At 39.2% G+C, this 27,132-nt stretch overlaps 1 protein-coding gene across 1 annotated transcript in view; it reads right to left on the bottom strand.

Annotated features, from left to right (window-relative positions):
* LOC126248228 (HEAT repeat-containing protein 5B) overlaps positions 1-27,132 on the bottom strand; it is a 250,516-nt gene that overhangs the window by 49,210 nt on the left and 174,174 nt on the right. The window contains exons 25-30 of the mRNA XM_049949054.1: positions 22,838-23,089; positions 21,007-21,188; positions 20,083-20,328; positions 19,602-19,824; positions 6,493-6,735; positions 2,034-2,196 (exon numbers count right to left, since the gene is read on the bottom strand). Coding sequence (XP_049805011.1) covers positions 2,034-2,196; positions 6,493-6,735; positions 19,602-19,824; positions 20,083-20,328; positions 21,007-21,188; positions 22,838-23,089 — 1,309 coding nt within the window. The remainder of the gene's footprint in view (positions 1-2,033; positions 2,197-6,492; positions 6,736-19,601; positions 19,825-20,082; positions 20,329-21,006; positions 21,189-22,837; positions 23,090-27,132) is intronic.

Raw genomic sequence — 27,132 nt, 5'->3', positions numbered from 1 at the left:
AGATTGTTGTAACTCATGCTTCCTTCTGACCACTGGGCACAGTTTCTTGTCTGAAGGATCTCTGGAATACTATGGTTAAGAGAGGGACTAACTCAGCTGCAAATTCGGTATAGAATCTGACAGGAATTTCATGAGGCCCTGGAGATCTGTTCACTTTTAGTGATTTCAGCTGTTCCTCAATGCCACTAACACTAATACCAATAACAATCATCACTGCAGTAGTGTGAGAATTAAATTGGCACAGTACTCCAGGATCTTCCTTTGTAAAATATAATCTAAAACAGAGTTCAGCATCTCTGTTTTCTTTCATTTCTACTCCCAGTATTCGGTTCTCTGTCACCTTGTCTCTGGATACTACCTCTGGTGCCTCAGACAGCCTTTATATATGACCAGAATTTCTTAGGGATTTATGAGAGGTCTTTCAGTGTTTCGGGTATGGAAGTGAACAGGATATACAATGCACATGAAACCAAGGGTGACATTCACTAAAACTGTTGAAATCATCCATACTTTGTGACTACAGCTTCCTTTACTTTCTCATTTACATTTTCCCATTTCCAATTTATAATATTAGTGGACAGTTGAATGTTTTAAGGGTTTCTAATCTCCCCCCCCTCCAAATGTGCTCATCAACTTGCTTCTTACTGAATAATGGATTCATATTCTACATTTCTTCCAACTCACCTTCACAAACTTCATCCTAAGCTTTTCTCAAGGTGTGCATCAGCCACTCAACACATATTTTAACCACCCTCTCTATAACAGAGCAAGGTCAGACTATCCCACTTGTTGTTATACCACTCTTGATGCCAATATTATTATTTTTCCTTTTCTTATCCTTCTTTTGTTAATAGTACATTCATAATAGCTACAGGAAGTAACTTACTTCTTTTTCAAGCAATATTTAACTAAAAAGTTCATGGTGCATCTGCAAACCATGTGACCGTAAAAATTCAATGATGCTGAAAGTTGTTTGAAAATTACTATAGCTCATTTAAAAGCCCTCATTCTCCTCTTTCCAACAAAAATCTCACTTTTTCTGAGTACATAATATTTCCAAAGTTAATTGTATTTAAAATGTTCATGTTTCAGAGTGGTCCAATCTTAAAAAACATTATTGCCGAAAGACAGTGTCATAGTTTTGTAGCCCCAACTTTTCTGTGACCAAAAATGTGTATGGTTACTTAAATTACCTGTTAGTTTATTAACAATCTACACACCGTAAAGGTGACACGTTAAGCTACAGACAGGCACAACGAAAAGACTGTTACATATTTCGCTTTTAGCCAAAGCATTCTTCATTCTGATCCGAGCTGCCAGAGATGGCACTTACGTGTGCGTGCTTGTGTGAATGGATGCCTGTGTGTTTTCTCTTCTGAAGTAGGCATTGGCTGAAAGCTAAATGTGTAACAGAGATTTTGTTGTGCCTTTCTGCAACTCAATGTGTCATTTTTGCAGTGAATAGCAACCTATCCTTTCCCTTATGTTATTGATATTCCACCCTGGAGTTTCCAATGTTAGTTTGTAAATCATTCAGTATGCAGATGGGAGTTTCTCTGGTAACCTACTGTCCCCACATCCTCCACCCAACAGTTTCCCCTTTCTCCATCCTGTCACTCACTCCCAATTCATGTCCCCACTTTGCCTTCAGTGTTTGCTGCTCCCCACTGGCCCCTAAAATCATTCATTACATGCATAACCCATACACCTACCTCCCTCTCACATTGCTAGCTACAAACTGACTTCCTCCCTACAAGTCGCTAGACACCCAAGCCCTAATCCCTCTCCCTGCTCACCACCTTCTTCACCACTACCACCACAACTAGTCCACCTGCTGAAATACAGGTTAAGGCATCTGTTGCTTTTCATGTACTGTGCTTACTGTTCATGGGGAAACACATCTGCTTCAATGGACAGAGGCACAATTTCAGTTCACACAACTTGCGCACAGCTGGCATTTGAACTGAACAGCTCAGAGTACTATATAATATTTAGTTCTTAATACTACCTTAAATGTCATGGGGGCAACTTACCTATGCAGCACATTGCAAAGTTCAATTGGAAGTTTTTCATCACTTGTAAGTACTTGACGAGACCAGACTGAATCTAAAAGAGTGTACAAGGCTTGCAAACATGTACTAATGCTTTCCAATGGTTCTACTGAACGAGGACTGCAAAGAGCTTCCATACAGATACCTGTAAACAATATTAATTATGTAATTTTTTATTTATCTTATTTTTTCCTTTTTTGGGAATATTACTATCATGCAGCAATAAAAAATATGACACATTAAACATAGTGATTTATATGTTCACACTTTTTGCTCTATGGAACCATGATTAATATGGATGATTAATTATGACTATTTTTTGGGTGCAAAGCAGCTAGGTCATCAGTGCAATCTGGTGATCATATGGACCATTTGGATCACAGACCTACAGTAATAAAATTATATCAAACTGACAGCATTATAGTAATAAATTTAGCGGAAGTTCTCTCTATGTAGCATCAAACAATTTCAGGCTTAATTATGCCAGCATTAATTGCTCGTTTGAAAGGAAAACACATTGCATGTTAACATTTTGTACACACGTGTTTAAGAAGTTGGGTGTTGTGACTACTGCTTCACAGTATATTTACTCCCCCTTTAAGTTTGTTATAAAAATCCACTGCAGTTCAAAAGGAACAATGATGTACATAATTACAATACCAGAAGAAAAAATGGCAGTCATTTCTCCACATTAGGGTTGTCTTAAGCACAAAAAGGGGTGCACAATATTACCTCCAAAATTTTGGATCACTTACCCACCGATTTAAAATGTCACAGACAACAATGTAAAATTTGAAAATAAACTGAAAAAGTTTCTCCATGAAAGCTCCTCCTATTTCAAAGAAGAATGTGTTTATTGTAATGTGTGAAAGATGGCAGCCAGAATTACTTATGTCTGTAATTTTTTTTTTTTAAGAAAACAGCCCTTGTAAATCGTCAGCGTGTAGCCATATACATATGTAGGTGTACTAGGAATGTAAAATGACTCTTTTCACATCATTATGATTAATCATACAAGAAACTAACTAGCATGTACAGTAAATCATGCTGAAAGGCACTAGGATGCTTTCAAGCAGGTAACACAATAGTGTCTAATAGGATTACTACCAGTGCTACAACAATCTTGTCATTTTATGCTTTCATTTTTTATTTCTGTATGAAACTTATTGAAAAATTATGCTACACACAACAGCACACTTCATGGATAGTAGTTATGAAAGTTTCACAATTGTACATTTCTGTTGCAGTGGTCTAACCAATTTTGCACGCTTGACACTCCCTATAGCACCCCAACCTTGCTATCATGTTGCTTATTTTTCATCTGCAGGATAATTGCCTCTTTTGAGGTAGTGGAGAATGATTTCAGTCTTCAGTTAGTTAAATACAAAGGAAATCAGTTGAGAACATTCCCACTGATGGCATAAACTAACTTATGCAATAGTAGGTCAAAGACAACAAAATGTAGTTTGTGATTATAGACTTCTATGGTCACTGTCAGCTACAATAAAACCTCACTGCAACCAACCTCTGCCAGAATCATTGTCTATCATGTTGTTGACAACAGATAATATGAGCAGAATGAAGTGTCAGCACACAAAAATTGAGGTGACACTGGCCCAGTAATAACTATACCACAGCAATAAATACACCGGTAGCAACAGTGGCCAACATGATGTCAACATCATAACATAATAATGCTGTCACATACCCAGAAAAGTTTTGTTGTGGATCTCTATGGAAAAAATTTAGAGCTCCATGTCAAAACCTTGACGCTCTCAATCTGTTTCATTCTTTCTTTCTTTCTTTCTTCACCTTCCTCCACTGAGTGAGGTAACATGGTGTTTAGTGCACTGGACTCACATTTGGGAGGGCAACGGTTGAAACCCGTGTCTGGCCACCCTCATTTAGGTTTTCCATTATTTCCCTAAATCATTTAAGGCAAATGCCAGGATGGTTCCCTTGAAAGGACATGGTTGACTCCCTTTTCCATCCTTCCCTAATCCGAGTTTGCACTCTGTCTCTGATGACCTCATTAGCAACTAGATGTTAAACACCTCCTCCTCCTCCTCCTCCTCCATCTTCCTCCAATAATTTTATGTCAGTATATGTTAATATTTGACAGGACAAATGCTATGCACTTGGAATGTATGTCATGAGTGAAGGATATCATTGGTCAAGTGACTGTGTGTGATGAGGTGCAAAAAGCCAGAACTGGCACCTGGCAACATTGCCTATTTGGCTGCTACAATATTTCTTATTTCACACTCACAATAATGTGGAAAAAATTATGAGCAACTGGTGGACTCTGACAACAGCAAGATTGTTGGACTGCAACAAGTTAGATTACACTGCCACAGACTGATGCGTGCATAATGTGTGTGTCCTGTGGCAAATTCCACAAGACTGGTGCACAAATAAAACTGTATTACAGCTTGCAGAATACCTGCCAGTGGTGTTATGAGGCTTTTCTACAAATAATATCACCCACTTGCCGCAGACTGTTGCAATCCTTTTCAGTTGCCAAGCACTGATGTCTCTTATTGTAATGAATGTAAATGGGATATGGACTTCTATGACATTGCTATTTTTGAATGACTTTTGTCATCTTTATTCTTGACAGAACATTCTGAAAAATTTAGCCAATTACATCACACAATAGATTTTGAGTCAGTTTCATGAAAATCTGATGTTCTGTAAAGAGTCATTTTACAATAATATTTCTCAAGTAAAGGCACAATAATAAGCTTTAGAGTCACAGAATCCTTATTACCCTGAGGCCTGATGAAGCAATACAGGGTGATTTTTTCCACCATGTAGAAACTCTAGGGATTGATCAATGAGAGGATATGGAACAAAAAAAGTCTAATGAACTTATGTTGGGAAATGCATGGTTTCCATGCTAGAGACCATTTATGGTATCATACATTGTTACAGAGACTGCGGTCTAATATGCGCTGTACCATGCAGCCACAGGTACCGTATGTGTTGAAAATGACTTCCATGTGCCTCAACGCATGTGTGCTCGTGCCATGGCACATTCTATCTCACACATTCACATCGGTCTGGCTGCATTCCAACAGTGTCAAAGGTGGCATGAATACGCTGCTACAGTGTCTCCACACATTGAATGAGCTCTGCAAACATGATACTTTTGAGATGGCCCCTACCCAGAAATCACACAGGTTGAGATCCAGTGAACGAGCAGGCCATGCAACTGGACGCCCTCATCCAATCCACTGACCAGAGAAGATATAATTGAGATGCGTCCAGACATTAATGGCGAAGTGGGCTGGAGCACCATCATGTAGTAGCCACATAACCCTTTGTATCATCAATGGTACTTCTTCCAACAGGAGAGGCAAAGTTACCTGCAAGAAACGCAGTAGTTCCAGCCAGTTAGGTGACATGGAAGGAAGACTGGTCCCAAAATAAGGTCGACAATTATCCCAACCCACACATTCGAGTTGCAACGATGTTAGTGATTCGCTGTCACCATACCATTGTGGTACTGAATACTATCCCACAGATGACTGTTACGAAAGTTGAAGATACCACTCCACATAAAGGTGTGAAGGTGGCCTCATCTGTGAATAGGATGGATGACACAAATCCTAGAATCGTGGTTGCCTGGCGAAGAAACCAGTGACAAAACTGCTTCCGATGTGGAAAGTCTGTCACTAGTAAGCCCTCCACATGCTGTAAGTGACAAGGGTAGTAACAACTGTCATGGAGAATGCTCGACACGGTCGTCTAGGTTACCCTGTGCTGGCGGACTAAGTCCCTAGTACTGACACGGCAGTTGCTTTCCACAGTGTTAATCACATTTTCCTCCACGTCTGGTGTCCAGACATTTCGGATACATCCTTCATGATTTCCTACTTCTTGAAACAACCCTGTCTCACACAAACGGCAAAACACTGTTGCAAATATTGGATGCTGTAGTTGTTGTCGGCGGGAATAGGTCTCTTGATACAACCTCACTACACACCGCCCGTTGCCATTTGCCTTTTGAATGCAGGACCATTATGTACAATGCTGTATCACATCCAATACAAAGTGAGTCAGCAAGAGAAGTGAATTGGACACAAAATTACCAATTACTATGGCAAGAGAGGGCACTATGGCAAGACGTATGAGGAACAGTACCACCATGCTGTAGCTGGGACTGCATGGTGCAGCGTGTAATAGACTGCAGTCTCTGCAACACTGCATGTTTGAATAAATGGTCTGTAGCATAGAAACCATGTGTTTCCAGACATAAATTCATTATACCTATTTTATTCCATACCCTCTCATTGATCAATCCCTAGAGTTTGTCCACGGTGGAAAAAATCACACTCTATGCATATACTGTAAAGATGTGACATAATTTAGCATAATTTTTTATCTTTTCTTTACACTTGAAACTTTCTTTAACTGAAATCAACTCAGAAAGACTCACCAAACAAAAGGTAGAAGCGATCATGGCCAGATTCACAAATACTTTTCTTTTTAACAATGCTTTCTTCGCATTCTGAGGACTTCTTTGGAGATTGGCTATTATCTTCAAATCCACTTGCATTTAGCCATAAAGCTGCTGCATGAAGAATTGGAGGCCATGAAGTTAAGTAATATGGTCTAGATGACTCCATGGTGTCTGTAGTATAGAATGCACCACCATCATGAGGTAACTGGCTTGCAAATTCTGGAAGAGAAAAGATGTATGAAACATATACATATTATGTCTGGTATTATTTCCACTATCCACACTCTGATGCTGCATGTGCACTCATTAATTTGTATTAGCTTGGAAGAACAAGAAGTTAGTAAATCTCTGTCACATTCTACACCATCTAATGTTTTTACACTGGAAATGTGCAGATACTTCACCAAACAGATAGAGCAAAAATTCATCAATCAATTACAAGAAATAAATTCAATAATAGGTCCAAGAAACTTCCATCCAGGCTTTAAATTAATAATATTGCACCTTCATGCACACATGACAAAAACTTTAATGTTACGTTAATGCCTGCAGCCAAAAGGAATAATTGATTGACAAACTGAGGGCAATTGTAATCCTCTCCTTGATGATTAAAAGCCAGCCTTGACATCATCTTTTGCAATGTGCAACAAAATAATACCATCTGCAAAAGATGAGCTAGAACCATCGGTACCATAAAAAAAGGTGACTGAAGACAATGAATGGCCACTAATGTTTAAAAAGGTAACATACACCCTGAAAAAGAAATAAATGAGACAACTGTTATGTTCTGAACCAATGAATTTGTTAGTGCATAGGGAAGGGGAGCTAAGGTAGTAACCAAAATAAATATAAGTTGTACAGAATGGAGTGGTGCAAAAAGACTTTACTGGACGATCAGAAAAAGATCTGATAGCCATAAACATGAGATACAAGTGACAGGTTAAAACTCAAGATAGATAGTAAAGTTCTAGAACAAAAATTAGGCAAAGTTCTGCATATGGATACAACAAACTGTATGCTATTGAATTAGCCCTGGAAGATGAGTCAGATGTAACTGTGCAAGTATTCATGAGTGAAATTTATTTCTACTGAAATTGTGGTATCCAGACCTGGTGATTCTGAGTGACCTCTGTAAAGGATGGAGCTCAATGACAGTCACCAGACAGCACTGTACATCTGCTGCTGCAGTGCTGGTTGCAGGACACATGCCCACCTTACCAGCATATCAGTGCATGCAGCTGCTCATTAAACATCACAGTGCAGCAGCTCACTCTTCAGTTGTGATTTCATTGCGATCTAGTATCATTGTCACTACACATCATTGTCTCGGTCATAGTATTTGCTACATCTTAGGTTTTCACATTTGGATTACTCAATGGATTTGTTATTCCACTGCATCATCTCTGTTGACTGTCTTCCAGTTGTTGTCCCCACCCTGTTTATTTTCAGTGACTCACTTCCCATTACCTTGATCTGTGAGCCAGTTTCTGCAGGTTCTCACGTTGTTTCTGGGCTTGTTAGATTATGGTCACTATAAATGTTAGTAAAAGGTTAGTAGTTACCCATGGACACAAAGCTCATGCAGCTTGTAAAACAGCAACAGCTGCTCCTGCAGCAACAATTGCAACTGCAGTTCCAACAGCAGTTCCAACAACAGCAACAGCAGTTTCAACAACAGCAGCAGCAGCAAATTCAGCTTTTGAAGGATCAATTGTAGGCACACGGTACTCTTCCCGTACAGGCGGCGGATAGCCATCCACTCACATTTCCACCAGTTAGCAATGTCAAACAAGAATGGGAGACGTACTTGCAGCAGGTGTGGTTCCTGAAGAGGGGCAGCAGCCTCTTCAGTAGTTGCAGGGGCAACAGTCTGGATGATTGACTTATCTGGCCTTGTAACACTAACCAAAATAGCCTTGCTGTTCTGGTACTGCGAACGGCTGAAAGCAAGGGGAAACTACAGCCGTAATTTTTCCAGAGGGCATGCAGCTTTACTGTATGATTAAATGATGATGGCGTCCTCTTGGGTAAAATATTCCGGAGGTAAAATAGTCCCCCATTCGGATCTCCAGGCGGGGACTACTCAGGAGGACATTGTTATCAGGAGAAAGAAAACTGGCGTTCTACGGATCGGAGCGTGGAATGTCAGATCCCTTAATCGGGCAGGTAGGTTAGAAAATTTAAAAAGGGAAATGGATAGGTTAAAGTTAGATATAGTGGGAATTAGTGAAATTCGGTGGCAGGAGGAACAAGACTTTTGGTCAGGTGATTACAGGGTTATAAATACAAAATCAAATAGGGGTAATGCAGGAGTAGGTTTAATAATGAATAAAAAAAATAGGAGTACAGGTAAGCTACTACAAACAGCATAGTGAACGCATTATTGTGGCCAAGATAGACACGAAGCCCACGCCTACTACAGTAGTACAAGTTTATATGCCAACTAGCTCTGCAGATGATGAAGAAATTGATGAAATGTATGAGGAGATAAAAGAAATTATTCAAATAGTGAAGGGAGACAAAAATTTAATAGTCATGGGTGACTGGAATTCAAGCGTAGGAAAAGGGAGAGAAGGAAACATAGTAGGTGAATATGGATTGGGGCTAAGAAATGAAAGAGGAAGCCGTCTGGTAGAATTTTGCGCAGAGCATAACTTAATCATAGCTAACACTTGGTTTAAGAGTCATGAAAGAAGGTTGTATACATGAAAGAACCCTGGAGATACTAAAAGGTATCAGATAGATTATATAATGGTAAGACAGAGATTTAGGAACCAGGTTTTAAATTGTAAGGCATTTCCAGGGGCGGATGTGGACTCTGACCACAATCTATTGGTTATGAACTGTAGATTAAAACTGAAGAAACTGCAAAAAGGTGGGAAGTTAAGGAGATGGGACCTCGATAAACTGAAAGAACCAGAGGCTGTACAGAGTTTCAGGGAGAGCATAAGGGAACAACTGACAGGAATGGGGGAAAGAAATACAGTAGAAGAAGAATGGGTAACTTTGAGGGATAAAATTGTGAAGGCAGCAGAGGATCAAATAGGTAAAAAAACGAGGGCTAGTAGAAATCCTTGGGTAACAGAAGAAATATTGAATTTAATTGATGAAAGGAGAAAATATAAAAATGCAGTAAATGAAGCAGGCAAAAAGGAATACAAACGTCTCAAAAATGAGATCGGCAGGAAGTGCAAAATGACTAAGCAGGGATGGCTAGAGGACAAAGGTAAAGATGTAGAGGCTTATCTCACTAGGGGTAAGATAGATACTGCCTACAGGAAAACTAAAGAGACCTTTGGAGAAAAGAGAACGACTTGTATGAATATCAAGAGCTCAGATGGAAACCCAGTTCTAAGCAAAGAAGGGAAAGCAGAAAGGTGGAAGGAGTATATAGAGGGTCTATACAAGGGTGATGTTCTTGAGGACAATATTATAGAAATGGAAGAGGATGTAGATGAAGATGAAATGGGAGATATGATACTGTGTGAAGAGTTTGACAGAGCACTGAAAGACCTGAGTCGAAACAAGGCCCCCGGAGTAGACAACATTCCATTAGAACTACTGACAGCCTTTGGAGAGCCAGTCCTGACAAAACTCTACCATCTGGTGAGCAAGATGTATGAGACAGGCGAAATACCCTCAGACTTCAAGAAGAATATAATAATTCCAATCCCAAAGAAAGCAGGTGTTGACAGATGTGAAAATTACCGAACTATCAGTTTAATAAGTCACAGCTGCAAAATACTAACACGAATTCGTTACAGACTAATGGAAAAACTGATAGAAGCCGACCTCGGGGAAGATCAGTTTGGATTCCATAGAAATGTTGGAACACGTGAGGCAATACTGACCCTACGACTTATCTGAGAAGCTAGATTAAGAAAAGGCAAACCTATGTTTCTAGCATTTGTAGACTTAGAGAAAGCTTTTGACAATGTTGATTGGAATACTCTCTTTCAAATTCTGAAGGTGGCAGGGGTAAAATATATGGAGCGAAAGGCTATTTACAATTTGTACAGAAAGCAGATGGCAGTTATGAGTCGAGGGGCATGGAAGGGAAGTAGTGGTTGGGAAGGGAGTGGGACAGGGTTGAAGCCTATCCCGATGTTATTCAATCTGTATATTGAGCAAGCAGTAAAGGGGAAAAAAGAAAAATTTGGAGTAGGGATTAAAATCCATAGAGAACAAATAAGAACTTTGAGGTTTGCCGATGACATTGTAATTCTGTCAGACACAGCAAAGGACCTGGAAGAGCAGTTGAACGGAATGGACAGTGTGTTGAAAGGAGGATATAAGATAAACATCAACAAACGGAAAACGAGGATAATGGAATGTAGTCGAATTAAGTCGGGTGATGCTGAGGGAATTAGATTAGGAAATGAAACACTTAAAGTAGTAAAGGAGTTTTGCTATTTGGGGAGCAAAATAACTGCTGATGGTCGAAGTAGAGAGGATATAAAATGTAGACTGGCAATGGCAAGGAAATCGTTTCTGAAGAAGAAAAATTTGTTAACATCGAGTGTAGATTTGAGTGTCAGGAAGTCGTTTCTGAAAGTATTTGTATGGAGTGTAGCCATGTATGGAAGTGAAACATAGACGATAAATAGTTTAGACAAGAAGAGAATAGAAGCTTTCGAAATGTGGTGCTACAGAAGAATGCTGAAGATTAGATGGGTAGATCACATAACTAATGAGGTGGTATTGAATAGAATTAAGGAGAAGAGGAGCTTGTGGCACAACTTGACTAGCAGAAGGGACCGGTTGGTAGGACACGTTCTGAGACATCGAGGGATCACCAATTTAGTATTGGAGGGCAGCTTGGAGGGTAAAAATCGTAGAGGGAGACCAAGAGATGAATACATTAAGCAGATTCAGAAGGATGTAGGCTGCAGTAGTTACTGGGAGATGAAGAGGCTTGTGCGGGATAGAGTGGCATGGAGAGCTGCATCAAACCAGTCTCTGGACTGATGACAACAACAACAACAACAACTTGCAGCAGCTGGAACACTACTTCACCATTCTTGGTGTATCTAAAAATTAAGCTCTCCAATGGTCACTCTTCCTTCTTGAGCTTACCAGGAGATGTTTTTCTTATTAAAGTAGTTGGCTCCACTCTCAAATCCTGTCACACTCATGTTCACAAGTAGATATGTTCATTGTTTTCAAACTATTATTTGTAACAGTTTCATGTAGTCACATCACTCCACGAGTCTTAGCAATATTACAAGAAATCTCGTAAGGTGTACTGCATGTGTGTGACAGATTTGCAAGGGTTGAGTTGCCGTTGCAATTTCATGTGTGTGAACCTGGCTTGCAAAACTTGATAAACGAATTCTTTGATCTGAGGTATAGTGGTCCAATTGGCTCCTAATCCGGGAGTATGCACTACAGCTTTTGAACTGAACAACCCTTCCTTGGACGATATTTTGCAAACTGCACACTCTTTCGAGATTGCACAGGGAGCCAATGAACACCTCACGGTTCGACCACAAGCAGCAGTGGTTCAGCCATTGCCTTGGGGGCGGAATTCTTGTAAGCCTTTTTCCCAACGGCATCATCATGATTCAATGCTTTCTGGTGTGTTGATGTTTTCTGAACAGCCAATCACACCCCATCATCGTAAGCAGTGTGGTCTCTCATCATGCTCTGAATGTTTCACAGCGTACCCACGTGTGGCCTACCTAGATCGCGGTGCACAATGCACCCAACATGGTAAAGATGGGCATCTCTGAGCTATCTGTCAAACTGTCAAGACAGTTGGATCCAACTCCCCATATGCATGAAGGGATGTTGCATGAACTTCAGGAGATTATTCCGCATGACGTGCCTTCTTTTACCAAGTTGTTTATTCACCTCTGAATTGTGAATCAGAATGTCCATTTCCAGGTGGACACTGGAGCTTCTGTTTCCTTGGTCAGACCCCCAATGGAATGAATTTGGTATCCAAGTCCAGCAATTTTGAAAGCCCGCTGGAGGGCCTGGAGCTTGACAATGGCCACTACATGGCAGTGTACAGCTGTGAGCAAGCACTGGTGTAGCAGTGCTGGCTACAAAAGACATTCCCATCTTACCGGCATATTAGGGTCACAGCCATCTTTTAAAGGCTGCAGCATAGCGGCTCACTCTTCAGTTGTGATCCTTCTACACCCTTGTATTGTTGTCACTACACATTGTTGCCTTGGTCATAGTATTCACTACACCTCAGGTTTTCACTTTTGGACTACTTGTTGAACTTGTTATTCTACAAAGCCACCTCTGTTGTCAGTATTCCTATTTTGTTATCCCCATATTTATTCTTGGTCATCTGCTGCTGGTTACCTTGGCCTGTCAGCCAGTTTATGCAGGTTCTCAAGTCATTCCTGGTCTTGTTACATTTAGGCCACTCTAGAGACCAAGCATCTCAGCTTTGAAAATAGTGGCAGAAGGAAGCAAATGTTTTGACACTTGATTCACAGATACTTCAGATTTTGATGATGCTATGAGAATTGGTTGTCTGTATTATCAAGCTTGGTCACTTGCATTGTTAGCTGCAATTATAGATTTATTTTCTTTAATGTGGCTTCATGCTATATATTTGTCAGCTTCATTTATTTTATTATTAATCCCTTGATATTTAAAAGAAATGTAGTTTGGACTGAAATGAAGCTATATTTAGTTTCTTCCTGCCACTCTCCCCGTTTTCCTATTAAGAGTCTTATAAAATGTTGTATCCCTTTTATTTTGTAATGTGTCTTAGCGTAAACGTTTTCCTATTTACATTATTTTGTTCACAATCTATGTGATTTGCACAGTAGCGATGTAGATGTAGATTTATTTGTATTTGTGCTATTACGTAACTTAAAAATTTATACCAAGTGTCTATTTCAGCTGTTGATAAGTGAGAGATGTTGGTGGCCCACATAAATATCATGCAGAAAGCTTTTTTTCTGGTTTTCTTAAGGTTTACAACTCCTGATTAAAATCTCCCTGCACAGGATATAGTGCAGCCTGCCACCATATTGAGTGTGACCTGGCGAAAATAGCGTCTGCGATGACCCACACCAATGTTGGGTTGAAGCCTTTCGTGCGGCATGATCAGCCCCAGTTGAACTGCTCTGCCAGGAGGGTAAATATGGAGTTGGATCAGTTGTGTAGGGCGACCACTCTGTCAGACATTGGATTAGTTCCTGTCGAGGCTATTGATAGGGGGGATTTCACAAGGCACGGCCTACACCTCAATAGGAAAGGGAAGGGTAAACTGGCAGGGTTGTTACCAAAATCCATAAGGGGGGGACACTAGTACTGTTGCTAAAGAGGTCCAAAACTCGCAAGATTCTCACAACAGTAAAGTAAATAATAATGTTATCATTTTTCACCAAAATATTCCGGGATTGAAGAACAAAGTAGATGAGCTCCTGGTTATTTTAGATGACATTGAATCTGATAATGTAATAGATATACTATGCCTGTCTGAGCATCACATTGTGTCTGATATGGAAAGGGTAAATATCAGTGGTTATAAACTAGCTGCACATATGAGTCGAGAGAATAAGGTGAGAGGAGGAGTTGCCATATATGTCAAAAGTTATCACTGTGTAAAAAGCTTAGATACAAAAAAGGTTTTGTCTAGAGCAACATATAGAAGCATGTGCCTGTCAACTTAAACTGAAGGAGGGCTCTTTTATAATTGTAACAGTATATAGGTCCCCTTCAGGAAACTTTCCTTTATACCTGGAAAACTTGGATGCCTTGTTGTGCTATCTGTCAGATAGGGGAAAGCAAATTATTATTTGTGGGGACTTCAATGTTGATTCACTGAAAGAGTGTAATAGGAAGAATGACCTGGAAGTCTTGCTCGGTTCTTTCAGTTTGACACCTGTCATTAATTTTCCTACTCGGGTAGTAAAGGACAGCAGCACATTGATAGATAACACTTTTATAGACCAAGATAAGTTTAAAAACATAAATCCTTGTCCTGTTGAGAATGGCCTTTCTGATCATGGTGCTCAGCTAGTTACAGTATATGCCATAGCTCCATTCAGTAACGTTGTGCGTTCAATTAATGACTCAACAATTAGAAATTTCAGGGAAAATCTTCAGCAGTTAGACTGGGATGAGGTGTACAAGGAACCCAATGCTAATTTAAAATATAACTTATTTCATGATACACTTGTAAGAGAATTTGAAAACTCTTTCCCCAAGAAAGTAGTTAAATCTAATTATAAGAAACCATGCAAAAAAACCTTGGCTTACTAAAGGAATTAAAGAATCTTGTAACCACAAAAGGTAACTGTATCTAACAACAAGAAAGAGTAATGACCCAGAAACAGCCAAATATTATAAAAACTACTGTGCTACATTGAGAAAGGTTAATAAAAAGTCCAGAAGCATGTGCATCATGTCTGAGATTAATACCTCTGATGACAAAATCAAAACAATTTGGAATATTATTACAAGGGAGACAGGGCAACCAAGAGTACAGGATGACTGCATTACCATCAAAGCAAATGGAAGTCGAAAACATTTTGAATTATCATTTTTTAAATGTTGTAGAGAAAATAGGATCTAAATGTTCATTAGAAGAAGCAGGGCAGGTAATGGAAGAGGCCTTACCCACACAATTTGATACAATTGAAATTCCACCCACCTCTCCTTCTGAAATTAGGAAGATAATAAACTCTCTCAAGAATAAAAGCTCACATGGAATTGATGGCATTTCCAGCAGGATAATAAAAGCTTGTTCCCAAGAGATAAGTGGGATTCTTAGCCACGTATGTAATAGCTATCTGAAGCAGGGTATTTTCCCAGATAGACTGAAGTATGCCATTGTTAAACCACTGCATAAGAAAGGGGATACGTCTGATGTCAACAACTACCGCCCAATCTCTCTTCTGACTGCCTTATCCAAAATTCTTGAAAAAGTAATGTATTGTAGAGTAACTTCACGCCTTTGCAAAAATAAAGTTTTAACAAAATGTCAGTTTGGTTTCCAGAAAGGTTTTTCAACAGAAAATGCTATATACACTTTCACTAATGAAATATTAAATGCTCTGAGTAACCAGAAGTCACCCATTGGGATTTTTTGTGATCTCTCAAAGGCTTTTGATTGTGTAAATCATGGAATACTTCTACATAAGCTCAAGTACTGTGGTATGAATGGTACAGCGCTCAAATAGTTTAAATCATACCTAACTGGAAGAGTGCAGAAAGTTGAAATAAGCAGTTCACATAATATGAAAAAAACTGGTGATTTCTCAAACTGGTGAACAATCAAGAGAGGGGTGCCACAAGGGTTTGGTCTTGGGTCCTCTGCTGTTCTTAATATATATTAATGACTTGCCATTCTATATTCACGAAGATGCAAAGCTGGTACTTTTTGCCGATGATACAAGTATAGCTATCACACCCAACAGACAAGAATTAACTGGTGAAACTGTAAACGATGTTTTTCAGAAAATCATTAAGTGGTTCTCTGCAAATGGGCTCTCATTAAACTTTGACAAAACACTGTATACACAGTTCCACACAGTAAATGGAATGACACCATTAATAAATATAGACTTTGATCAGAAATCGCTAGCTGAGGTAGAATTTTCAAAATTTCTAGGTGTATACATTGATGAGGGGTTGAACTGGAAAAAACACACTGAAGATCTGCTGAAACGTTCGAGTTCAGCTACTTATGCTATTAGAGTCATTGCAAATTTTGGTGATATACATCTCCGTAAATTAGCTTACCACGCCTATTCTCATTCTCTGCTTTCGTATGGCATCATATTCTGGGGTAACTCATCACTAAGTAAAAGAGTGTTCATTGCACAAAAGTGTGTAATCAGAATAATTGCTGGAGCTCATCCAAGATCATCCTGCAGACACTTATTTAAAGAACTAGAGAGCTTCACTGTAGCCTCACAATATATATATTCACTTATGAAATTTGTTATTAACAATCCAAACGAATTCAAAAGTAATAGCAGTGTACATGGCTACAACACTAGGAGAAAGGATCATCTTCACTACTCAAGGTTAAATCTAACTTTGGTTCAGAAGGGGGTAAACTATGCTGCCACAAAAGTCTTTGATCACTTACCTAATAGCACCAAAAGTCTGACAGATAGCCATATAGCATTTAAAAGGAAATTAAAAGAATTTCTTAATGGCAACTCCTACTCATTTGATGAATTTTTGGATATAGTAAGTGGGTAATTTCCCCAACCCCCACAAAAAAATTAAATATTAAGTGTCGTGAAATATTTTGTGTAATGTAATATCTTGTATAGACACCTTTTATTAACCTGACACGTTCCACATCATTACGAAGTGTCGTATTCATGATCAATGGAACCAGTACTAATCTAATCTAATCTAAATACAGAGGGCTGCATAACATATTGACTCCCAGCCATCCAGACTGATTGTCTGAGGAATAAGTATCAGTGCTGAACAAATCTTTTTTCTTTATTTTTTATTAATGAACCATGTATTTCAAACCTAGTGGGTTCTTTTTCAGGTGCTGCTGTGAATACATGAAGTAAGTGTACTTTTAGCAGTACATTAAAATATTTTTAAAATACCTTTCAATAGACATGGAAAAACATAGTAACTTAAGAAAATTTTGTTACATGCACAGCAGTTACCAAACACTAATAAAAGAGTGTTATGACTGTAACCAGCACATGAAGATAAACCCTCAGGGTTTGAAGTGCACTAGTATGCAAACACTGTGACTGAAGATAGATTTTATTCAGCTCTGAACTGTCAGAAACAATCACAGTCATAACTTTTACCAGAAAGATAAGATGAGTAATTATTCTGTTGGGGTTTAAATCCAGAGAACACAGTAATATATGCATTAATTGTGGTGCAAGAAACTGTAACAGTTACTGTATTCCCAGAGCATCATTGGGAGATTTTTCATGACTGCCTCATTCTTCCTCTAACCTCTCTCATCAGCAACCATAGGAGGATGCGAGGGAATTTCGCCGAATCCAACATAGAGTGGCTCTCAGCTATGCTCTCAATATATGGGAATTGTTTTCTGGAGTTTTGGAACAAACCTTTGGACTATCCAAAGTTGGAGGCTTTCCTGTGGAGTCACATTAACTTTTCTAGTAATAGTCTGAAAATTATGTAACAAGTTTCTCTTCTGGGCAGCAGCAACAAAAGACAGATCTTATTAGCTGTAGATGAAGATGAGACAATGAAAATGCCTGTGAGCATGAAACAGGTAATCACTGACACAGAACCATCCAGCAGTTAAACAGACAGTTTTAGCATTTCATGTTTTCAGTGCAGTTATTGTGTCATAATACGAGGTTCATTCAAATGAAACCTGGTCAGTGCATCTACCTTTGCCTTACACATAAGATGGCACCACGTAACTGCCACGTAACATGGCGCCATCTATTGGTAGAGAGACTGACGCATGCGCACCGTTTGATGTTGCATAGCGCCAGTGTGGGTTCACACTCAAGACAAGGTGGTCACACAAGTTATCGTCCACTACCGAACATGCAGGCGAATAAGCAGGAGCAACAAGGAGTAACTTGATTTTTGGTGGCGGGAGGAGTTGGAGGCTGTGAAATGTATCGACGGACGAAGGCAGTGTATAGTGAGTACAGTCTGAGTCGTTCAAGTGTTGTGGAATGGTGCAAACGATTTATTGAGGGGGGCAAGTTACTGGAAGACGATGCTCATCCTGGACAGGCTCATTGTGTCATCACATCAGAAATGGTTGCGAAAGTGAATGTTTTAGTTTTGGACAACCACAGAATCACTGTGGATGAGATCCATTGGTTACTGGGTATTACTGTGTGGACTGCCCACACCATAATGCATCAACATTTGAACTTTCTGTGCACAGTGGGTTCCCCACCAACTGACCACCGAACATTGCAATGCTCAAATGGCACTGTCTGAGCCATCTGCAATGTTATCATGAGGAAGAACACGGCTTTCTGTCACATATTGTCACAGGTGACGAAACGTGGTGTCACCATTTTGAACCGGAAAGCAAGCATCAGAGTAAGCAGTGGAAACATGCAACTTCACCACCTCCAAAGAAATCAAAGGCCGTGCGCACCAGTTCTGGTAAGGTCATGATGTCCTCCTTTTTTGACCACAAGGGCCCACTGTTTGTCGAGTTCCTTGAATGGGAAACCACCATCAATGCCCAGTGTTATCACGCCACTTTACAGAACCTTAGATGAGCCATGAAGTCAAAACATTGAGGTATGTTGCCCAATGGCATTATCCTCCTACATGACACACACGGCCAATGTGGCGAAGACAACATAGCAGCAATTTTGGTGGGAAACTGCTGGAACATATACCGTACAGTCCTGACCTTTCATTGTGTGACTTTCATGTGTTTGTATCTTAAAAACAAACTACTCGCGGACATTGATTCACAATGGACGACGAAGTGTGTGACTGGGTCCAGGCCTGGATCCGACAGCAGCCTACTTGCTTCTTCAAGGATGGAACTGACTGGCTAGTGTCACAATGGGAGAAATATGCCAACAGCTTTGGCAACTATTTTTAAGTATGTGTACTGTGTATCATTTTCGAGTTGATAAAATCGTTACCATTACTTTACACTAGTGACCAAGTTTCATTTGAATGCCCCTTATTTTATCTGCCTGTAATCAATCAGTTTTCTACACCAAGGCTGCCAATTCTTATTGAAAAATATTACATTATTATAGTAAAGCAGAGTTGACTCAGGTCCCTTGATTAGCAGTTTTCTTGCTGACAATCTTATAGTTAGCACTGTCTATTGGAATCGTGCACATCGTGAAGAGCTGAAGCTTGGGACCATGGTACAGACAAATATTTAGGACTTCATTCAGCTAAGAAGAGAAGGGGATTGTTGTAACTTTTTCTTAGACTTCAATGAAAGGACCTATAAATTTTAAAACTCAAGATCCAAGTTTAGCCGTTTCATGTTGTTATCAGCACTGTTCCAGTTTCTGTTTTTAGTGTATACAGTAAATGATTATTTGTTGCCTACAAATAACTTATGATTGTACCTAAAAATTAAAACCACTTCTACTTCCCATTAGCATTTTAATCTGCCATATAGGTCCTACATTTATTCTATTTACCTGAGGGAAGTGAGAGTAATGCATGGTCTCTGAGAGCTGCAAGCCAGTAATGTGACAAACTGATTAATTCTGGTTGTACAAGTGTAAGAAGACTTTCTCCACGAAATTCAAATTCACCAAAGTCATCCTCACTTCTGCTTTCATGCATTGTGTCAGAAGAAGCAAAACTTGCATCCATTTTCTCTGGTGCTGAGTTATCCCCAACCATGGCAACTATATAAACCTATAACGAAGAAATGCGCAATAAGTACTTGGATCAGATACCACCAAAACTACTCACTTCATTACAGCCAGCAATGACAAAAGAAAATCTGTTCTACTGGAACAGTAAAGAGACATTAGATAATAATTACTATAAATTTCTACATAAGGATTTGTACGTACAATTCCCTGTTATTCTACAGTCCCAGTGAGGATTCTACTAAAAATTGGTATTGAGAAAAAGTGACAACTACGTATTGATGAATTATGCTGCTCTTACTTCTGCCCATGCTTTGAGGATGGAGAGACGCTCAAGAGTTGCAAGGCTTTCATTGTACAGCTGTGCTGTTCCAGAGTCCTGGTGTAGCTTGGTCAAGCTCGAAACAAGAAGCTGATGAACGCGGCGAAGATCATTCAGGTCTCTTGCGACGCCACTGCCTATCCATGCACTGCACACTTCACATGCTGCTGCAGTTACATGTGATGGTGTTTCAGGAGCAAATGCTGGTCTCAGTGCAGCACCAACCTGTTGCAAATATGTAGCATCTAAGACTTACTGCACTTGCACAATCATTCAGCATCAAAGTCATCAGAACTCTGTCTAATACCCAACCAACTATAATATTATCATGCTACTTTAAAAGAGCTGCATGGAGCGTACACTATACACACAATTTTATAATGAAATGTTCATTACAATCTTCCCTAAATAAGTAGTGGACACACTACATGTTGTATCGTGTTACAGAGTACCTCCACATCCAGTTTCATTACCATCCTTTTGGTTCTTTGTCCAGTTGCTGCTTCTCATTATCTTTATGTTTATTTCTCTCTCTACATCCTAAATTATTTCAACTCTGTTTTACAACTATGATATTTTGTCCACACATAATTTACTGCTGTAGCTACTGTTCTTACCTTGACACCATTTCTATCAAAATGAACAGTTTAAATTTTAACCTTGATGAAATACAAAAGAAGCAGTTGTGAATTCCTATAACAGTTAAATATAGCTAAAGAACTGCATCCCAGTTTTAAGATAATCCTTGGTGTTGTCTTAATGGATGGTACTAAAATAGAAACATACAGACAAAAAACTTTAACTTCTGTCAATCATATAAAATCGTATAAAAAGGATAGGAGCTTGCTGAACTGTAATACAGAAGAATTTATGTGCTGTGAGCAGAACTGCTACTGAAATTACCTGAGCTTGAAATTGTTCTAGGAGAAGATGGCCAGGAAATTCTGGCTCTGGGACTTTCGCAAACTTATCAATAATCTCTTGAAGAGTTTTAAGACCTTCCAGTCTCAATGGATCCGAGTCACTGGTTGCTGCCATAAAAGCCATTCTCACAAGGTCAGACAGATGTAGCACCAAGTAATCACCTGGAACCAAAATTAACACTCCAAGTCATTAAGTGAATTATTTTAGATGAATAGCTCAGCTTAGCACACTTGATTAACGGCTGTCAATATCACATGTAGTTCTATGAAAATAGTTAATGAACATACACAACTTAGAAGTAAAGGAGACCATTCACCGAATAGCAGAAATGACGAGTTGTCAACAGGGACACACAAAAGGACAGAAAACTTGCTATCTTTCAGAATCGATCCTTTCTCGAATTAGAGAAAATTCTCTCTCTCTCTCTCTCTCTCTCTCTCTCTCTCTTTCTCTCTCTCTCTCTCTCACACACACACACACACACACACACACACACACAGGCAATACTTTGTCCTCTTCCTCCGGTGACCTAATCAGTCTTCATGGCAAACCACTAATCCTCCCACCAATATAGAGTAAAATATTAACAAGATGCAAATTACATTACAGTGTGTTACCACAAGGTCTTTACACTATCATATTATTGATCCATTTCTAGGCTAGCAAGTAATTTTCTTTTGGTGGTCAAGTGACGTAGTCCAGTGATTATGACATTGGACTCAAATTCAGGAGATTGGTGATTCAAATCACAATTCAGCCATCCAGTTAGGTTTCTAAATCACATATGACAAACGTCAAGATGGTTCCTATGAAAAGCACACAGTTGACGTAATTCCCTTACCTTCTTCAGCCTAAGAGTGAGCATCATCTCAAATGCCTTCATCATATGCAATGCCAAAATGTAGGCTTCTGGTGGAATACAGCAGTCTGAAATACTGTCTGTTGGGCTTGTGTGTTAAGCAAGTAGAAGAGCATTCAGAGGAGTACAGCATATGATGAACCTTCGTTCAAGACCATACAGGGCCCTCAAATTAATGTAGACATTTGTATCAAATACTGTTACTTGGACTATTGGGGCCAAGTCTGAGGAAAAAAGTATGCAGCTAAGGCAAATGTGACAATACAATAACCAAAATTCCAGATGATAGCACGATCCGAACATACAACCTCATCCAGGATAATAATAATACGAGCTCTGTACCTTACAGATAACTGGTACAGTTGTGTCCTGCATTCTTGAACTGTAGAAACCATTTTTCAAATGCTTTGCACATGTTTATCAACGTTATATGATGTGATCAAACAACTGGCATTTCATGTAATGCCATCTTTAATTAGATCAACCACTTGGAGATGTTAACTGTTGAATTGAGCTTATTCTGGAAAAGCAAGCAGTTGAGTCAATAATCGAAAATCATCTGAAGGCTTTTAAAGGGAGCTTGGCATTCTAACACTCAAATTCCAATACACTTGTGTTTTAGTGACAGTTGTCAATGTCAATAAAAGTTGGATTTGCATGAAATGTGACATATACTACTGCATGATATAGTACTACTTCCCACATAGATATTGCATTTATAGTGAAGTTCAGCACCACTGCACAAAATTCACTAATGGGTATGTAGCCACACTGTTCAGGAATGCATCTGCAGTCAATAGTCATCTATTTCATAATATTATATATATATATAATATTGCTTTTGTTTAACACCAGACATGTTCAAGGAAAAAAGTATATTCAGATTTAAACAGAAACACTATTTACACCCACAATGATTATAACACACCATGACTTAAATGATCACAGTACCTCTGTTTTTAGTAAGCTGCATTTCCTTGGCCAATGCAAGATCAAAATGAGCTGCTTTATTGCCCTCACAAGCAATGATAATTCTCCGAACACATTCTGCAGCAAAAACTCTAGTTGGCCACCGGGGTTGAACAGCAGGATGAGTCACCTGGTCATCTTCAGCATGGAACTTTAGTTGGTCATCATCCCCTTCAATATCTTCTCCTTCAGTTGACACAGCCACATTTATGACCTCTTCTCCTATACTTGATTCTGTGGAAAGCAAATAAACATTTCAGAAATTACAGTATGGCATATTTGGGGCAAATGGAATAAACTTTTGACAAAATAATTGTATGCCCTCTTTCTTATTGTGGTGGCTTCATGAAGTAGTTGCAACAGATACACACAAAACAGAGAGGAGAAAATGCATGTATTTAACGAAGCATTCATTCTTACAAAACAAAGCAGAACAGAACAGAGCACTAGGAGAAACATATTACTAAGCTTCTCAAATAATTAAGTTTGTTCTTCATAAAATTGATGCCTTATGGCATAATTTTCTGGGGGTGACTCATCACTTAGGAAGCAAGTATTGATTTACAAATGTGATCAATGAGAATAATATGTGGTGTTTCCAACTACACCTCACCTGCTCAAAGAAAAGTTCTGTGCATCTGAATATCATGAGAATAACTTTTATGGGAAAAAATAAAAAAAAATGAGCTTTACTTTGAAATAAAAAAAATAGCAGAATAAAAGCAATCTGAAAGTGCAGATCTTCACACATCATCAATGAAATCAAAATCTGATACTGGGTAACATACAGCATCATGCTGCTCTATACTACACACTGTAACATGGTCAGATCCTCTTTGGCATGCTGGACAGAATGTAATCAAGATGTTACAGCTCAAGAATGTCTCTTTCTTTGACAACAGACCTCCTGACATCATCAAGTCTGTCAGAGATTACATGTGAAATTGCACTGCAAGTTGAAACTTGTCCAAAGCATGTTCAATTGTGTTCATGTGCTACAGGTCTTTCCAATTCATTCCACTGATTCCTTGCTCTAGGAGGAAGGTGTTAACAAGGTGGGTGTAGTTTGCTCATTCATTACATTTTTAAAACACAAACCCATTGGCAAAATGCTCTTTGTAGAAATGGACTCTGCTGAACCATTGGGACACGCTCCTGAGATGTGCGTCGGGCACCTGGCCACCTCAAAACTCTTCTGCATTGATTATCAGACAAATCCTCCAGTCAGCGGTGAACAGAATCCAATGACATTGATTCATGTTCCAGTAGGAGTTTTCCATTATCCACTTTTTTTGCACACCATTGCACTATAGGGTTTGTACAGCTGTTGTAATGGAGGTATAATTCATTGTGTGGAGACGGTTGTGAACTTTCTGGGGCAACATGGTCCTCCAGGTGCTCTCAGAAGGAAGTGTGTAGTTTCATTGCATTCTCCTTGGGGTACCAAAGAACTGCAATTTGTTGGTAGTGGTTACCAAGTGGTGTTACTGATCACTGGCAACAACCATGAGGCAGATATTCTATGGTTAGTGTCTCATAACAGTTTAATGTTTAAGTAACATTGCTGTGGTATATAACTTTCTTGCCATATGTATACAAGCTGCACTGTCCAGTTCACAACTGCACACACAGTGCTGCCTGAAAGACTGCACTGAGACTGGAGGTATACTTTTACCTCTGTTACTGTGGTGAACAGATTATTGAAAATGAGGTATCCAATTAAAAAATTATGCAGGCCATAAGGGCAGTGCAAAACTTTCTTGGGTATTTTACATACCTGCTTATGAAATTAATCATAAATAATCCATTGCAATTTGAATAATGTACATGACTATAACACCAGAAGAAAAATTAAACTTATATTTATTACTAAAGCTACCAATGGTTCATAAATGAGCTGAACATGCAGCAATAAAAATCTTAGACCACTGGTGCTACAGTGTTCGGGACGCCAGCCACAACACGCAGATGGCTATAATGCGCGAGTTGTGGAAAGCTATGCTCACATGGTCCGTAGCAGTCACACGGGATTTTCAAGTATAGACCCAGACCACCAGGAGGCACACCGAAAGCTATGAGTCACCAGGTAACTTGTAAGGCAACAGCAAGAGGCCACTGGCTGCATCTCAAGACCACACCTACATATGGTCACAAGTTACTTGATGGCAGCATATCTCTTGCTGGAGAATAAGTAAACCCCAGGAGCACTGTGGGCAGATCCCGTCACCTAGATCTAGCCGAGGATTCTCCTTTGGAAAACAGTTCTTCGTGTGTTGGTCATTTCAGTGTTTTGTTCTGGCTCCAGGGACTTAGTTGGAGCCAATTCCACAAAACTGTATTTTGGTTGGAACTGCAGAAGAGGTGAAGTTAATTACTTTGTAATTATAAATTGTGACCAACAGTTTTTTCTTTTTTTTTCTTTCTTTTCTTTTTTTTGTGAGAAATAATAAACAGGTTTTACAACTGGCCCAGTAACATAACATGTCAGAGGTAACAAAACAAATTTAAAATCTAAACTGGAACTCTCGTTTTATAGAAGATTATTTCATTAATACTGCTATTATTTGTAGTACGATAGACACAGATATTTACTTTGAAGGTAAATTTGTGTCTCACTTGTAACTTGAGTAGTGATAAATGTTCATGCTTATTAAAAATAACCCACTTTGCTACTTAAGAAACTGTAAATGGCCAGCCTGTTGATAAACACAGACACAAATCATGTGAAACAAATCATGTATACACAAATTAACTCATTCGACTTCATTTAAATAGAAACTGTGCATGTCATCTATGTAACAAATGAACATAACTTAAAACTGTTTTAGATACGCAGGCTTCAACAGCTGGCATCAGTCTCACTACAGTCCTTGTGGTGTGCTGTTGCATCGTCTTGTAAAATTCTTATACTACTTTTTAAACCAGCATTGGGCCGACTTGCAGCAGCCTTTCTCAAGATAAAGACTAATTAACTGGGAAGTGGGTGCTTTAATATACAGATTTTTTAACAGTGCCACAAGACCAACCACTGATGTCATGCAGTGGCCGAGCGGTTCTAGGCACTTCAGTCCGGAACCATGCTGCTGCTACAGTTGCAGGTTCGAATCCTGCCTCGAGCATAGATGTTTGTGATGTCCTTAGGTTAGTTAGGTTTAAGTAGTTCTAAGTGTAGAGGACTGATGACCTCAGATGTTAAGTCCCATAGAGCTTAGAGCCATTTGAACTGCTGTCATATTTACTGGATTATATTGGCCCTAAAGTAACATTAGTGGGTGTTAAAAGAGAGGGATGGGGGGAGGGGGGGGGGGGGAGACCTGTTGCAAACTATTTGGATGTTGCCGACAACTGGTATCCTGCTACAAATCAGCAACAAGCTTCTGAGGGCTGTGTTTTTCTGCTGTTACTTGTGGAGAAACAATGCCAGTTGTGCATTTCTTGTTTGTTTAGCCAATTAAGGTAGTGTCCAGTGAGGCCACCTCACTGCTGCTTTTAATTTTTCAATATGTATCACAACTGTAAAATCATATCTGCAGATGAGTTACCCTCCTAAAATTTCAACTCATTACAAGATTTCAGAACAGGAGGTGGTTTGAGGCAGTGAAATGAAGTGTCAGGAGTGAGTTTCTGCTACATACCCTGGTGTCTAGTCTCTTAAGATTTATGCAATTTAATGAGATTTTTTTATTGTAGCCACATTCCAGTCTTTTCTACTTCTTCACTCAAATTGGGCTCTGACTTACGATATCATACCTGATGAAACAGCCATTGCATAGACTAAACATGGTCTAAAAGAGATGTATCTTTTTCAAATGATAATGTCATTCAGTTTTATACTTGTTGGTACTGTGTTGTCAGATTTACTGCTGTTTGTCCTGGTGTTTACTTTTATTGGCAATGGAATTTAAAAATTATTTACACTCTACACCATCATGAAGCTTCCTGCAACACGTCAGAAGAAAAATTTTGCAACATGTCGACAATTTGAACTGTTTGCTGTAACACTTTTAACAGTTAATAATTCTTCAAAAAATGGTTCAAATGGCTCTGAGCACTATGGGACTCAACTTCTGAGGTCATTAGTCCTCTAGAACTTAGAACTAGTTAAATCTAACTAACCTAAGGACATCACACACATCCATGCCCGAGGCAGGATTCGAACCTGCGACTGTAACGGTCTCGCGGTTCCAGACTGCAGCGCCTAGAACCGCACGGCCACTTCAGGCGGCTAATAATTCTTCTCCAACTGTAACATGTTACTTTATTATCAGCAATTATAA

The sequence above is a fragment of the Schistocerca nitens genome, chromosome 3 (assembly GCF_023898315.1).
Source record: "Schistocerca nitens isolate TAMUIC-IGC-003100 chromosome 3, iqSchNite1.1, whole genome shotgun sequence".
Taxonomy (NCBI): domain Eukaryota; kingdom Metazoa; phylum Arthropoda; class Insecta; order Orthoptera; family Acrididae; genus Schistocerca; species Schistocerca nitens.
This window is presented reverse-complemented; position numbering and strand designations above follow the sequence as displayed.